Below are 14,319 nucleotides of genomic sequence, written 5' to 3'. Positions count from 1 at the left end.
TCACTAAACACCAATTATGGACTGATTTAAGGCAAATTACAATACAAAATTTAAAAGTGTTTAGCTAATGTTTTAAACATTTCATTTGTATATAGTATACTTAACATTTAAAGGTAATATCCAACTATTACTCATTGTTATGTGATTAAATTGTGGCCTTTATTGTGATTTTAGAAGGCGGTTTATTTTTCTCACTCTCACTGAAAGTACACAAATTATTGAAAACAAACAAACAAACAAACAGGTATCACTGGTCCTCAGCCTGTTTCCGTATGCTTACATAAATCTTACCAGGACTACCTGGATCGATCTGAGAGCACTGGTTTACAGTCTGGAGAGTTAAGTGCTGATTCTGGTTTTATCATTAGCAACTATGTGATTTTTCAAAGAGTCATGTCATTTTCTGAGTCTGTGTTTTCTTATTGTAAGATAAGGGAATAGAAAACAGTAATGGTTTTTGTTTAAAACACTAAATCCACTTTGTGTGTGTGTGTGTGTGTGTGTGTGTGTGTAGTACTGGGGATGGAACCCTTCTACCTCCAGGCTACACTTCCAGACCTATTTTATACTTTATTTGGAAACAGGGTCTCTTAAGCCAGCTGAGGCTGGCTTCGAACCTGCGCAATCCTCCTGTCTTCACCTCCCAATCGCAGGGATTACAAGCATGCGCCAACATGCCCGGCTGACTAAATCCACTTAAGAAAATCCAAAACCTCAAGTATAATTTCAGTATGTTAAAACTCATGCTGAAAAGATATATCTTAAAATATACCTTTAAAGTCCCCACTGATTACATTTACTTATATAAAAACCCAAGCAATTAGAAAAAAAAAAGTTATGGTGTTACAGGATACGGTCTTTATAGTAATGTTATCTTCTAGTATATTTCTAAATTTATTTTGCTAATTGCAGATTCAAGAAATACTCCTTCACGTAGAGAGGCAAAATGGGAACAGATTTCCAGCAACTTGTCTTGTAACCTTTTGATCCCTTTCATTAGATTTATTCAGATAGTTGAAAGAAGGGTGTAATAAAAAGTTTCTGCTTCAGTGTTGATAACACTTAGGAACTGTCCTCATTCTCTGAAAGAAGGGGAAGCAAGAAGCATCCAGAAAGTATGATAGGCACTAAAGCATCCCAAATTCTTTATTAACTGCTTGTCTCTGGCTCAGTTCTTTCAGACAACATGCTCACTGCTGTGACCCAGACGCCCAACATGCAAAACTTCAAGGAGGAAGAAGTTTATTTGCTCACAGTTCTGGAGATTTCAGCTCATTTTTGTGCTGGCTCCTGGCCACACACCCTCAGGGCTTCATGGGGGGTGGGGGGAGGGCAAAGGGTCCAAGAGTTATGACCTTCCTTGCCTTCGGGGGGACCCATCTCCTTCAGCCCTGCCCTATCTTTGAACATGGCTGTCTCTAGTGCATGAGGTCTGGAGACTTTTTTTTTTTTTTTTTTTTTTTTTTGGTTGTACTGGGGATGGAACCCACGTGCTTTCTACCTCCGAAGTACACTTCCAGACCTATATTATGTTTTATTTGGAAACAGGGTCTCACTAAGTTGCTGAGAGCCTCACTAAGTAAGAAGCTGAGGGTGGCTTTGAACATGTGTGATTCTCCTGTCTCAGCTTCCCAAGTACTGGGATCACAAGTGTGTGCCACCACACCCGGCTTGGGAATATTTTAAATCCTATAATGTCAGTTAATTGTTCTTTGGGAAATATAATCACGTTAGGTCTTAGATGCCCAGTTTGCAGAATGGGGATAACTTTAGGACCCAACTCCAAGGGTCATTGTGAGGATCAGAAGTTAATTCAGGTAAACACTCAGAATATCATATGTCCTGGCCCATTTAACATACTCAAGAAACGACAGCTGCAGGTATATGTGTTTCTTCATAATGCCTGATATTGTTGCGTGTTAGCCCCTGTCAGAAGCATACCAGACACAGACTCTGGAACCTACTCTGACATATAATTTGAGGCCATTATGCACAGGGGATGATGTCTGAAGGACTTTTTTGTATTTGCAACTAGTAGGAGCTACTGGCCTCTAGAGGGGAGAGGCCAGGGATTTTGGTAAAATATCTTATGATGCACAAGACACCCCCCCTACACACACACACACAAGCAGATTATCCAGTCCATGGTCACTAGTGATTCAAGATGTGCATGCGGACTCTCCTAGTACTGTATTTGTACAGTTCTACATGTATGTGCATGCATAGGCTTGGAGTCTTTGAAAGATCAACGTGGACCACTCCCTTGTTAATAACATATGACTAGAAGTCTAATACTACCGTGGCAAGAGAAATTGTATTACAAGGGTTATACAAAACTAAATTAACCCGTCGACACATTCGTGGTCTCCAGTCAGTTGACATTTTATGTGTAACTATGTGAGGATGCACACTTTAGAACTTAATTTTAAATTGATTTGAAAACAATTTTAAAAACTTAAATTTGAGACAAACATCACTTAGAACCACTGAAGCATGTCCCGGGGTTCCTTGGAACACAGTTGAAAATGATTTCTCTGAATAGTCCCTTCCATGTTCTTCTGGCCCTGGGTTGGGTAGAGTAGCAAATAGAATTCTCAACAGCCTTACTTTTTCACGGAGCAGCTCAGCATTCACCAAATTGCTAGACTATATACTGAAAAAGAGCCTTCCTGTCTTATGAACATTAAGGAAAGGTATTGTTTTTCTTCACCAAAGAGGACCAGCGGGACAGAGCAGAGCATTCTTATGGCCTTCACAAGATTTCTTCTTACCAGAAAACATCCCTTCCCTTCAGGGGACGCCTCTTTCCTTTCTTCATTAACAATGCAGAGTTGGCTGCATCTCACTTACTTTCCAAACCCCATGGTCCAGCTGCATAGGTTAGTGTCCTTCTTAAAGGTACTGAGGTATCTTGGAGAGGAAGGAAAGGGCTCGGGTGCGTTTGTAGTCAGAAGCTCAGAGCCTAGGGCCTCTGTACTGGCTCTGTGATTTGAGGGTGTTGGTCTTGTTAACTTCTTAGGACCTTAGTTTCTTCACCTTTAAAATGAAGATGGTAATCATACCCGCCTTCTGTGGTTGATGGATGGTTCAATCCCTGTGTAATAATTCAAATGCTAATTGTGTGTGTTATTATCAAAACGGATAATAGTCTTTAAGCAAGTTATATGGAATTTTCCTTGGGGGAGAGAAAACTTAGAAGGCATCTCCATCTGAGCCAATGCCACCTTCTTATGACAAGGGAGTTCTTCTACAAACCACTGATGCTTACCTCTTAGAACTGGACAGTCACGATCCTCTGTGCCTCCTGATGGCGTTTCATTCCTCTCCTGCATTTGTCCTTAGCTGGAATCGTTTCTAAATCCTCGTAGAAACCGATCTGTTTCCTTGAAATGACAGCCCAACTCCATCAAGTATATGAACTTACAGATGTACATAATTTATAATCAGAGTGGCAGCTCCTGAAATGTTTGGAACAAACAGCGAGAGACGGGGCCTCTTGATTAGCGGGGCTTCCTTGCTGTGTTAAAAGTGGAGCGTCTGGCAACTTTAAGACACATAAACAGAAGTCGAGGCAGGTGCTGTGAAAGCCCTTTACAAGCCGAGTTCCATATGTGCACAAATCTTTTTGTGTTCGTAGTAGGAATCAGTAAAGACTATGCAGTGAGTCATAAATTGTTGCTTTTTCTCTTAGCAATTTCCCCCAAAGAAAGAGAAAGCATCTTTTAATTTCACCTTTCTCTGCACATGTGGCTTTTTTTTTAAAGTAGGATAATTTAAAAGATGGCAATTATTGAGTCATATTGATTATAAAATATAGGCTTTGTGGTCTCAATATAAATATTTCTGGTAATTGAGAGAAAGCAGGCTAATCTTCATATTTCTATTTTTACATCTTCTATTTAGACCTGAGTGCTTGGGAAATTAAAACTTGGGCAAAGGAGTGTTTTCCACATGTTTTTCTGTTCCATCATTAGCTATATTTATATTTTCTCAAGACAGTTTTATGCCATTCTTCATACAGTCAGAATGAAAACCAGGTATGTATACCTCGCAAGTTTACTACCCAGCAACATACAGCTCGCCTTCTTTTTCTAAAGTGTCTATTTGAAAGTGTCTTATTGAAATCCAGGTTGTGTTAACAATACTAAATATCTTTCCCCCCTTAGGTTTTATGTAGCATGTATGTATTCTTTTTTTTTTTTTTTTTTTTTTGGTGATACTGGGGTTCCCGGAAGCCCGTCTACCTCCGGGCTACACTCCCAGACCTATTTTATTTTTGGAAACAGAGTCTCTTAAGCCAGTGCGGCTGGCTTTGAACCTGTGCGATCTTCCTGTCTCCACCTCCCAAGCGTGGGGATTACAAGCGTGTGCCACCACGCCCGGCGCTATGTAGCATGTATTCTAACCAATGCTACTATGACCATTTCCATGTTCAGAGAGAGTATCCTCCCTCTTTTACACATTGGGATTTGCTTCTAGAACCTCAGTATCTTCTCTCTTTCCTAGCCTCATCTCAGAATGCTATTTTTTAAAAAATAATTATTGCTGTTGTTATTATATGGTACTGGGGATTGAACCCAGGGGCATTCTACCTGTAGCTGAGACTGGCTATAAACCTGTGATCCTCCTGTCTCAGCCTCCCAAGTCCTGGGATGACAGCCATGCCCCATGCCCATGCCTGGCTGCTAAAAAGTTTGTTGTTGTTGTTTTTTTAATAAAAGACAGTCCAGAAGCTTTTTTTTTTTTTTTTTGCGGGTCTGGGGGTGGAACCCAGGGGCATTTGACCTCTGAGTTACACCCCCTGCCCTCTTTTATTCTTTATTTTAATACCGGGTCATACTGAGTTGCAAAGGACCTCACTAAGTAGCTGAGGCTATCTTCGAACCATGATCCTTCAGTCTCAGCCTCCTGAATGCTGGGATTACAAGCGTGCGCCACCACGCCCGGCTGTCCAGAAGCATTTTTAAAATTCATAGCCATCAGCCAGGCTTGGTGGTGCACGCTTGTAATCCCCGCGCTTGGGAGGCAGAGACAGGAGGATCGCGCAGGTTCCAAGCCAGCTGTGCGCTCTGGCTTAGGAGACCCTGTTTCCAAATAAAAATGTAAAAATAGGTCTGGGAGTGTAGCCTGGAGGTAGAAGGGTTTCCAGGAACCCGAGTACCACCAAAAAAATAAATAGATAAATAAATTCATAGCCATTGACTTTAATTCCTTCCCAAAGAATGGAAGTCACGAACATAATAAACACACTGATCACTGCTGTGACTAGGATGCTCTTGGAAAAAGATTTTCCAAAGGTTCTGGAAGAAAGGCAGAAGGAAAGGGCAACCTTCAGGATGTCACCAGCAAAACCCTTGAAAGTGGCCACAAAGTGCAAAGGGCAGAAGAGTGCCAAGTAGGCAGAGTTCTCCAGACGCACCCCTCGTGGTTGAGGCTGGAAAGACATGTTTGGAAGCTGCTCTAGAGATTGTTGTCATTGAGCCCTTTGGTTTAGATTTCCATGGCATGTCCCCCAAGGGCTAGATTTTCAGCACTTTCTTTGAATTTTTCTGGACTCCCCCTTGGGTAATGCTAGAGTCCAAGCGGTCATCCAGAGACATCTCAGTAAGAGCTGTGGTCTAGGTCCTAAAGCCTCACTTCATCTCAAAGATCTCCTCCCCAGTGTGATGATGAGAGACTGCTTTTGGAGGGCTATTTTGGTATTCTTAGATTTTGTTAACCACAGTTAATATAGGAACGCCAGGAGAAGTCACTACTTGGCATCCAACACATTTTATTCATTCGGCGTTTGTAGACTGAGCCCCTGTTATGTGCCTGGCACTGGGCATGAGTCAGTATTAAAATATAGACTGTTGCCTTCAGGAAACTTGCCTTGGAGTTGAGGCCACGGACTTAGAATGGCTAACATAATGAATTGGAAAATTGTATAGTACATGATTGGTCTGGTCAGGCTGCCAGGACAAAATGCTGCAGGCTGGTGCGTTAGGCCCCCACCATTATGGCCTCATTAAACTTTCATTACCTCCTTCAAGGCCCGTACTCAAATGTATTCACATGCAGGGTTAGGGCTTCAACCTCGTTGCTGGGTTGTAAGCTTGCAAGGCAATACTCCCTGGTTTCTCTTCTGACTATATCAAGAGTAACAGAAAGCTGTAATGTGTTGAGAAAATATAAATATAGTAAGCTGGGCGGGGTGGCGCATGCTTGTAATACCAGTACTTGGGAGGCTGAGACAGGAGGATCGCAGGTTTGAAGCCATCCTGAACAATTTAGTGAGGCCCTCCATTACTTAGTGAGACCCTGTTTCCAAATGAGAAAATTGGGCTGGGGGGTTGGCTCAGAGGTGAATGCCTCTGGGTTTAATCTCTAGTTCCACCAAAATATATATATACATTTATATATATTTATACATATAAATTTATATATATGATATGGTAAATTATATTTTATGGTAAATATATACACACACACATATATATATTATATGGTAAATTATATTTACCATATTATATGTGTGTGTGTGTGTGTGTGTGTGTGTGTGTGTGTGTGTGTATGGTAAGTTGTTTCCTCTGAAGGGAGGACACGATTCCTTCTATAATCATACTTATTAGCGGCTGAGATTTTCGGAGCACAAAAGAATTACTTCAGGGTAAGAGACTGGGATATGGTAGGGTGGTGGTTACAATTTTGAACAGGATGGTTAAGGGTGGACCTTGAGCAGCTGCTGTTTGAGCGAAGGCTGGATGTTCAAACTACATTTGAGTGTTATCTCCTGGGGGAGAGGCAGAGGAGCCGTGTGGTAGAGGCAGATGAGGGTTCAGGGCAGCTCATGGACCCAGGTTCTACACTCGGGTCTGCATCTTTCTGGTAATGAAACTTGCCAGTTTCCAAATATGCTGGCCTGTGTGAATTTTTTTCTTTTTTTCTTTTTTATAGTATTAGGGATTGAACTTGGGCATTCTACCTCTCAGCTACACCCCCATTTTAAAACAGAGTCTCACTAAATTGAGGGGGAAGAAGGCTCACTAAGTAGCTGAGGCTGGCCGCGAACCCACATCCTCTTGTCTTAGCCTCCCAGGTACTGGGATTACAAGTGTGCGGCACCACGCTCGGCTCTGTGTGAACTTTTGATTCCACAATGTCTATTCTTAAAGGGGCATGAGATGATAAAAGAAAGACTGTGTGCTTGTGTATTGGCTGGAAGAGGTATTTGCTTTGGGGATTCATTGTATCTCTTTGTTTGTTAAGATGGAATGGACATAGGGCTCATTTTAAGAAGAGTTACTAAGAATTTTGTGTTAGAGCTGGGTGTGGTGGCTCATGCCTGTTATCCCAGTACATGGGAGACTGAGACAGGAGGATTGCAGGTTAGAGGCCAGCCTCAAAAACTTAGTGAAGCCATCAGCAACTTAGCAAGACCATGGTTCAAAATAAAAAATAAAATAGGGCTGGGGGCATAGCTTAGAGGTAGAATGCTCCTGGGTTCAATCTCCAATCACACACACACACACACACACACACACACATACACTCAGAATTCTGCATTAGAATGGGAATGAGATACTCTTCCTCAAAAGTTGAACACATACAATATAATCAGCCAACCAACCAACCTGCAATTTCAATCTCATCAGTCTTTGAAGGGGAGTGAGAGGCCTGTGACGTGGACATCGGTAGGGAGCGGGCACTCGCCTCTTCTTTCTGGTTGGCTTGCTCTTCTTGTGTGGTGTCTAGCCAGTGGGTAAGGCCTGGACCAGCGTGGCCCAGGTATAGACTCCATCCCATGACCGCTTAGCTGTGCCCCGACTATGGCGCCCCACACCAACCAACTGCTAAAAATGGGAAAAGGACTGTGGAAAAATGGGCGAGATCTGAATCAAACTGGTGTTTAGATCAAAGCAATGTGAATTTTTCAGTTCTAACAAATGTCTCGTGGTTATGTAAGATGCTGACCTTGGGGAATGCCGGGCAAAGGCTATGTGGACACCCTTGGAAGCATTTTTGCAACTTTGCTGGAAATGTACAAATATCTCCCCCCAATTTTTTTTTCTTAAAAACAAAATAGAACGCAGGTAGGCATGATGGTGATGTCAATAATCCCAGTATTTAAGAAGCTGAGACAGGAGGATTTCAGGTTCAAGGCCAACCTCAGCAATCTAGCAAGGCCCGCAGAAATCGAGTGAGACCCTGTATGAAATTTAAGAAATAAAATAGAGCTGGAGTGTAGCTCAGTAGTTGAATGCCCCTGGGTTCAGTTCTTAGTACCACACACAGACAAAACAAAAACAAACAAAAGCAAAGCCCATTTGGAATGCAGAGAGGCCTGGGGCTACAGACAAAGATTTATTCACGGTGACCAAACACACAGTGCCAAGTACATCCCCCCTCCACCATGTTTGGGTTAACAGTGTCCGCTGTAATAAGGCAAGGGTGGTGTGTTCTAGCCCAAGCCTTTCTCGATGGTAAATTCCCCATCCTCACCTCACCACCCTAACCCCCGTTTTGACTTTGAGTATTGCCTCTGACTCATGTTTTTATTCAATATTTGATGGCAGAATAATTGTCTGAAAGTATTATTCTATAATAAGATTAGGTAGGGAGCGTGCTAATAGGGCAGGGAGACAGTGGCATCTATCGGGAAGAGGACATTTAGGAAAACCAGAGAGAAAATGCCCAGACACTTTGCAGAGACCGCAATTTTTAAACTATTTCGGGTTCTAAAGATGTCAGGGCTCACATCCTTCAGGGTCCAAGGCTCATGGGGTGCTTTTGTATTTCAGTGCTCCGGGCCCAGCTTATTTTGGTCAAGTTGTGGCTTCTCTGGCTCTTAGCACAAGGAGATTGTGCCTTTCATGCTTGATTAAGTATTTGAGGGGAGGGTTTGGCCTTATATACATGCGCATACATATGTAATCACATATATAATACTTTTTTATATAATACTTTTTTCTTTTGACAGCTGCAAATCAGAAGGAGCCCATGAATCTTAACTTTAAAGTGAAAGAGGAGCCCAAGGAAGAAGAAGGTCTGAGCACGCCCTTGCCTCTGTCCAGCTACGTGTTCAGCCCTGAGCCCGATGCGGCTGCCTCCAGCATCTCCGAGGACACGCTGAAGCCCCAGGAAGGGACGGGGACCGCGCTCAGGCGGGATATGTCAGTCAAAGCCGCGTCTGAACTTCTCATGAAACTCTCAGGTACCTGATTTATCCTAGAACCACCTTCTCATTCCATCATAGCGCTTGCAAGCTGACCGGAAGGCTTCCCCATGGGGTATGATTTACCCGGTGGTGACAGCCGTACATGATGGTAGTGAATTCAAGGAACTCAGATGGCTTGGCTGAACTTCCTGGGGCACGTGCATGGGTCTGTTTGTTTCTGTGAGCTGTGTACCTGTCTTATTAAATGCAGCCTTCTTTCTGGAAAGTTAGTGCCAAAGTTACCACTGCTGGTTTCCAAGATGAGGCGGCCATAATTTTAAATGAGTCCTAATGACGTTCCCAGCACTTCTGCTAATTGATCAAAATAGCAGATTCTTTTCTCATAAAAGGGCCTCGTATTTTTTGGTGTATTTATACTATATTCCTTAAGGACCATTAAAAATATTTTTCTTAACTTCCTAAATAGTTGAGATGACACTTGAAGTAATTACCAATAGAGTAGCAACAGGAGATTTAATGGGTAGAGAATTTCATAATGGAATAGTGCAATAATTAGCTTGTTCTTAAGATGAATGAGTAATTTTTACTAGTATTTAAATACAATCCCAGCCTATTAAATGTAGGAAGAAAGAGCTAAAATTTGAAACTCACACATTTTGGATTTTTTTTTTTCCTTACCCACTCAGTCTCCATCTGTGCAGTCTCCTCTGCAACAGGTAAAAAATATAAGGTCTTTTAAATGCCAAGGTATGACTTTCAGAACCTGGAAAGAAAAGCTATATCAATAATATTACTTGGCAAGTCATATCCCAGCCTTGGTTCCGTGCCTCCTAAAGGTAATTTTTAGAAGCTATATTTAAAATACTAATATGAATCAAAAGCTGCTTTTAGTTTGGAAGTTGCTGTGCTTGGAGGATGAAGGCAAGAAATACACGAGAGAGACCCCTCTGGGATCTGTAATTTCATCAGCCTTTCTGACTGTTTCTGGTTGACTAGTAGTTTGGAAAGTAAGGAATTAATAGTGATTTACTTTGAGTCATTATATCAGAACAGTTGAAATTCCTGTATTTGCCAGTTGGTGGGGTTAGGAATTCTTATCTTTGACGTTAATTCAGAGCATGCTGGAACTTCAGGGAAACATGATTTGTTAGAGATAAAGCATGATAGAATCATTACCTCTTCTTATAACCCCTTTTCCCTAAACTTTGCAATGACGGTGCAGCTCCTTCTACACAAATGGGAGGTCCAGCAAGATCCTCCTGATTGCTGAAGGCTGGAAGTTTTTAGCAGTGAGGTTCAGGCCAACCCAGTTGTCTATTTTTCAACTCTTCCTCCTATGTCAAAATATCTCCCTGACAAAGAGTAACCCCTCTGTCGTCTGATCAACCCAAGGAGGACACAGAGCTCTGATTTTTCTCCCATCGCCTAAGCTCTCATCATTCAGTGATTTGAACCCTCATCCCACAGCGACTTCTGGCCCCACGCCTGGTGGATAAGATACGAGTGTCGGCGCTGCTAGTTCACAGTCTGCGATGCAGCTGGTATTGTGAGCCGAGGAGGCTGGGCTGACACCAAGCGAGAATATGCAAGAATGAGATTTCAGGAATGATGTTCTTTAAGGAAAATATGTCATCTTAATCCTGTCGGCTGATGCAATTTGAGATGCTATACTATGAAATCATTTCCTAGGTAATAATGAGACCCATCAAGTAGAATACAGTTATGTAGCCATGGATATTTGTGGCCAGCGATGTCCCGTCTCAATGTGCATGTTGACTTCTACTCAGTACATGTGCTGTGGGGTTCAGCAATAGCTGAATGGATAGCATCATCGTATTTCCAAGGTCATCTGCCCCTACTTTATGATAGGAAACAAAAACTTGAAGAGCAACAACTAATTTTTGCCCTGAAAATAATGCCCCAGAGAATTTTTTCTATACACCAGAGAAATGGATCAAAGAAACAAACATCACGGTCCCTACCCTGTCCACGCTGCGGGCTTGTCAGAGGTAATTCAGGGTAGTGATCCATTTGAGTGACTTGTACTTGGAACTCAGCAGTGCAGCGCTTGCAGCCAGGAAAACCACCAAGAAGTTTCTAGGTTATTCCTAGATACAGGCATGTGGCTTTACAAACAATCGCTTTTTATTCTGTCGCCTGTTACAAGGTAAAGAAGACTCTCCCTTTATTAGGTTTAAAGTGGGTATTAAAAGTTTCTGATTATTGATAGACCGCTGCTTTTGCAAAAAGAAGGATGTTAGGGAAAAAATCACGTGCTGTCTTTGAGTTATAATTTTAACAGTTTCAGTGTTCATGCCCGAAAGATATCCAAAGTAAAGGACGGTCAGGGTCTTGAGCCTTCCCCCTTCCCATGGCCATTTCTGTCCTTTGTAGACCAGGGTCGTACGTCATTTCCTAGAGCCCTCTGCAGGTAGTCATGGGCACTCCCCGTTCCCCTGGGAGCGAACCCCGCAAGTCTCGTCCTAGGCATTCTTGCAGATGTTGGTCCATGGCTTTCTCCACCCTCGTTCCTCTTTATGGTCTTGTGCTATGTTGGGGGAAGCCCTCCAGTCAGGAAGAATTGGGTGAAGAAAGTATAGTAGTTCCTTCTTTTTAATGTGTTTTTGTGGTGCTGGGGATTGAACCCAGGGGCATTCTACCTCTGAGCTATACCCTCAGTCCTATTTTATTTTTTATTTTGAAACAGGGTCTTGCTAAGTTGCTGACAGCCTCCCTAAGTTGCTGAGGCTGTCCTTGAACCTGGAATCCTTCTGTCTCAGCCTCCCAAGACTGGGATTATAGGCATGTGCCACCACGCCGAGCCAGTAGTCCTTTTTTATCTTAAGAGTACCTATTTCTAGATCCCCAGTGGATGCCTGAAACTGAAGTTGGCACCTAATCTTATATACTGTTTTTTTTTTTTTGCTATATGTATGTATGATAAAGTTTAAATTATGTACTAGCACAGCAAGAGATTAGCAATAGCTAATAAAATACAATAATGCTATAGTATAATGAAAGTTATTTAAAATTTAGGAGTTGTTTACTTCTGGAATTTTCCATGTAACATTTTAAGTGGAATGCAGTTGGTAGCAGTAACTGGGGGAGGCAAAACCACGGCGTGTATGTGTGTGTGGGGGGACACTAGTATGGCCCATGCATTGTCCTGCAAAATGTATAATGCACGGGACATGTTCTTCCATGTTTCATTTTTGACCCAAGGAGTTGCTGAGATGTGAAATGTGAGAATTTTTCTCCTCTGTTAGACTAGAAGCCATGACCTGTGGTTTAAACCCTCTCAGTCTTTCCATTGAATTAATAAGAGGAAACTAGTCAACAATTTTGGCTGCTTCGTTTCCAGTTTTAAATTAACTTACGTTAACTTCGTAAGGATGGATGTTTGGCACGGGGCCCAGTCAAATATCATGTGAAGCCCTTCTCTGTGGAGCAGCCTCAGTAGATACACAGTTTTCCAAACTGACATTTATGTTCTGTGGGAATAAACATAGACAAGTTGGAGACGAGGCTCCGTTTTTTATTAAGTGTGTGTTTGGGAAAATCTGAGTTTTCTTCCTTCCTGTGGTTCAGGTTCCATTTCCAGTCGTGAGTTGGGAAGCTGAGTGCCTAACAGCTGGGCCAGTGAATCCATAAGGAAAGCAATCCCCTGTCCCGGTTTCAGTGGCTGCCCCTGACTACCTGTCCTTAGGTGACACGAGGCAGCCAGAGTCATCCAACTCGTCCTCTGAGCCCGGGGCTGCCGTGGATACGTCCCACAAGTGTTCCTTTAAGGAGATCACAGTTTCAAAGTCCCAAGTTCACAACAGAGGACATAGAATATCAGGCAGTGTGAGCTGTTCAAACTATCTTTAAATTCTGATTTTGCAACATCTGGTCACCTTGCCAACTTAGGTCATACAAGTGTGATCACAATGTGAGGTAATGCTGAAAGTGGCACAGCACTTCCCCACTTTGTCTCTGTTTTGCATTAAGAAAAGTAGCCAGACATAAAGAAATAAAGCATTGCCCTCCTTTGTCTTTGGGGAGTCAGATGTTTACAGCACGTAGGCAATATACTGTGTATTGCTTGCCACCACTACAAGTCGCAAGTAGGAATGCTGTTTAAAAATAATAATTTCCCCAAAATCAGGAGGTAGAAATCCTGAAGTTAATTCAGAAACATTAAGAAAAATGTAAACACTTAAATTTCTATAACATGGTAAATAAAATTTCATGTTAGACCTTAATTTGAAACGAGTTTATTGGGTTTTTTTTTTTATGTCTGTATTCACTGAAGGGTTTATATTTATTTATTCCTGCCTGGTCCCAGAGAGAAATATAAATTAATATTACCTCTTGTATAGAAATCAAAGCAGGCCCTGGATTTGAAATATATGGTGATGTGAGGTTCAGGGTATCACAAAGATAAGGTAGAGCTTTCACTAGGCAATATTCAGAAACCAGTTGCTATTGTTTGGATGTGGTTTGAGTATGTCCCTAAAGGCTCATGTGTTAGAAGCTTGGTCCCCAGTGTGGTGGTGTTAAGAGGTGATGGGAACATTGGTAGGTGGGGCCTCATGGGAGGTATTTAGGTCAGTTGGGGCATGCCTGTGGAAGGGATCCATGTCATTCTCATAGAATACCAGTGAGTTTTAAAGAGAGGTTGTTATAAAGGAACAAACCTGTGCTTCCCTGGTCTCTCTCTGGCCTCCTACCTTACTCTGCGAGCTCTCCTTCTTTTGTGCACTCCTACCATGCTGCCTTGCCTCTGGAAAGGTTCTCACCAGAACCCAGCCAGTGTGGCACCGTGCCCTTGAACCTCCCAAACTGTGAGCTAAATAGACCTCTTCTCTCGATTAAAGTACTCAGCTTCAGGTATTTTGTTATAGCAATAGGAAACTGACTAATACACAGGTAAACTTGAGTAGGATGAAGTTGTAAGGTGAATTCAATCTCTGAGGTGAGCTGAAGTGAAGAGGAGAGGTATCCAAAGTTTGAAGTTGTGAGCAGTTTTAATTAGGACCCCTTTGTTTCTCAATATCAGAAATCTTCTCCAGGTGGGCAAGAAAAGAAGATTTAATGGAAGATGCAGGGTTGGGATTGGTTTATAGATCCCAAGGGCAAGTAGAACCGCAGTTCTCCTCTGAGGACAGAGACTGGAAGAC

At 42.3% G+C, this 14,319-nt stretch overlaps 1 protein-coding gene across 1 annotated transcript in view; it reads left to right on the top strand.

The window, feature by feature from the left end:
• ZNF827 (zinc finger protein 827) overlaps positions 1–14,319 on the top strand; it is a gene marked incomplete at its 5' end in the record, with an annotated part of 185,189 nt that overhangs the window by 71,982 nt on the left and 98,888 nt on the right. Inside the window, one exon of the mRNA XM_080697091.1 lies at positions 8,960–9,193. Within this exon, the coding sequence (XP_080553217.1) occupies positions 8,960–9,193 (234 nt within the window). The remainder of the gene's footprint in view (positions 1–8,959; positions 9,194–14,319) is intronic.

Source organism: Muscardinus avellanarius, assembly GCF_963383645.1.
Source record: "Muscardinus avellanarius genome assembly, chromosome: 6".
In the NCBI taxonomy this organism is placed as follows: domain Eukaryota; kingdom Metazoa; phylum Chordata; class Mammalia; order Rodentia; family Gliridae; genus Muscardinus; species Muscardinus avellanarius.
Note: the sequence above shows the minus strand (reverse complement) of the source record. Positions and strands in the feature narration are given on the sequence as shown.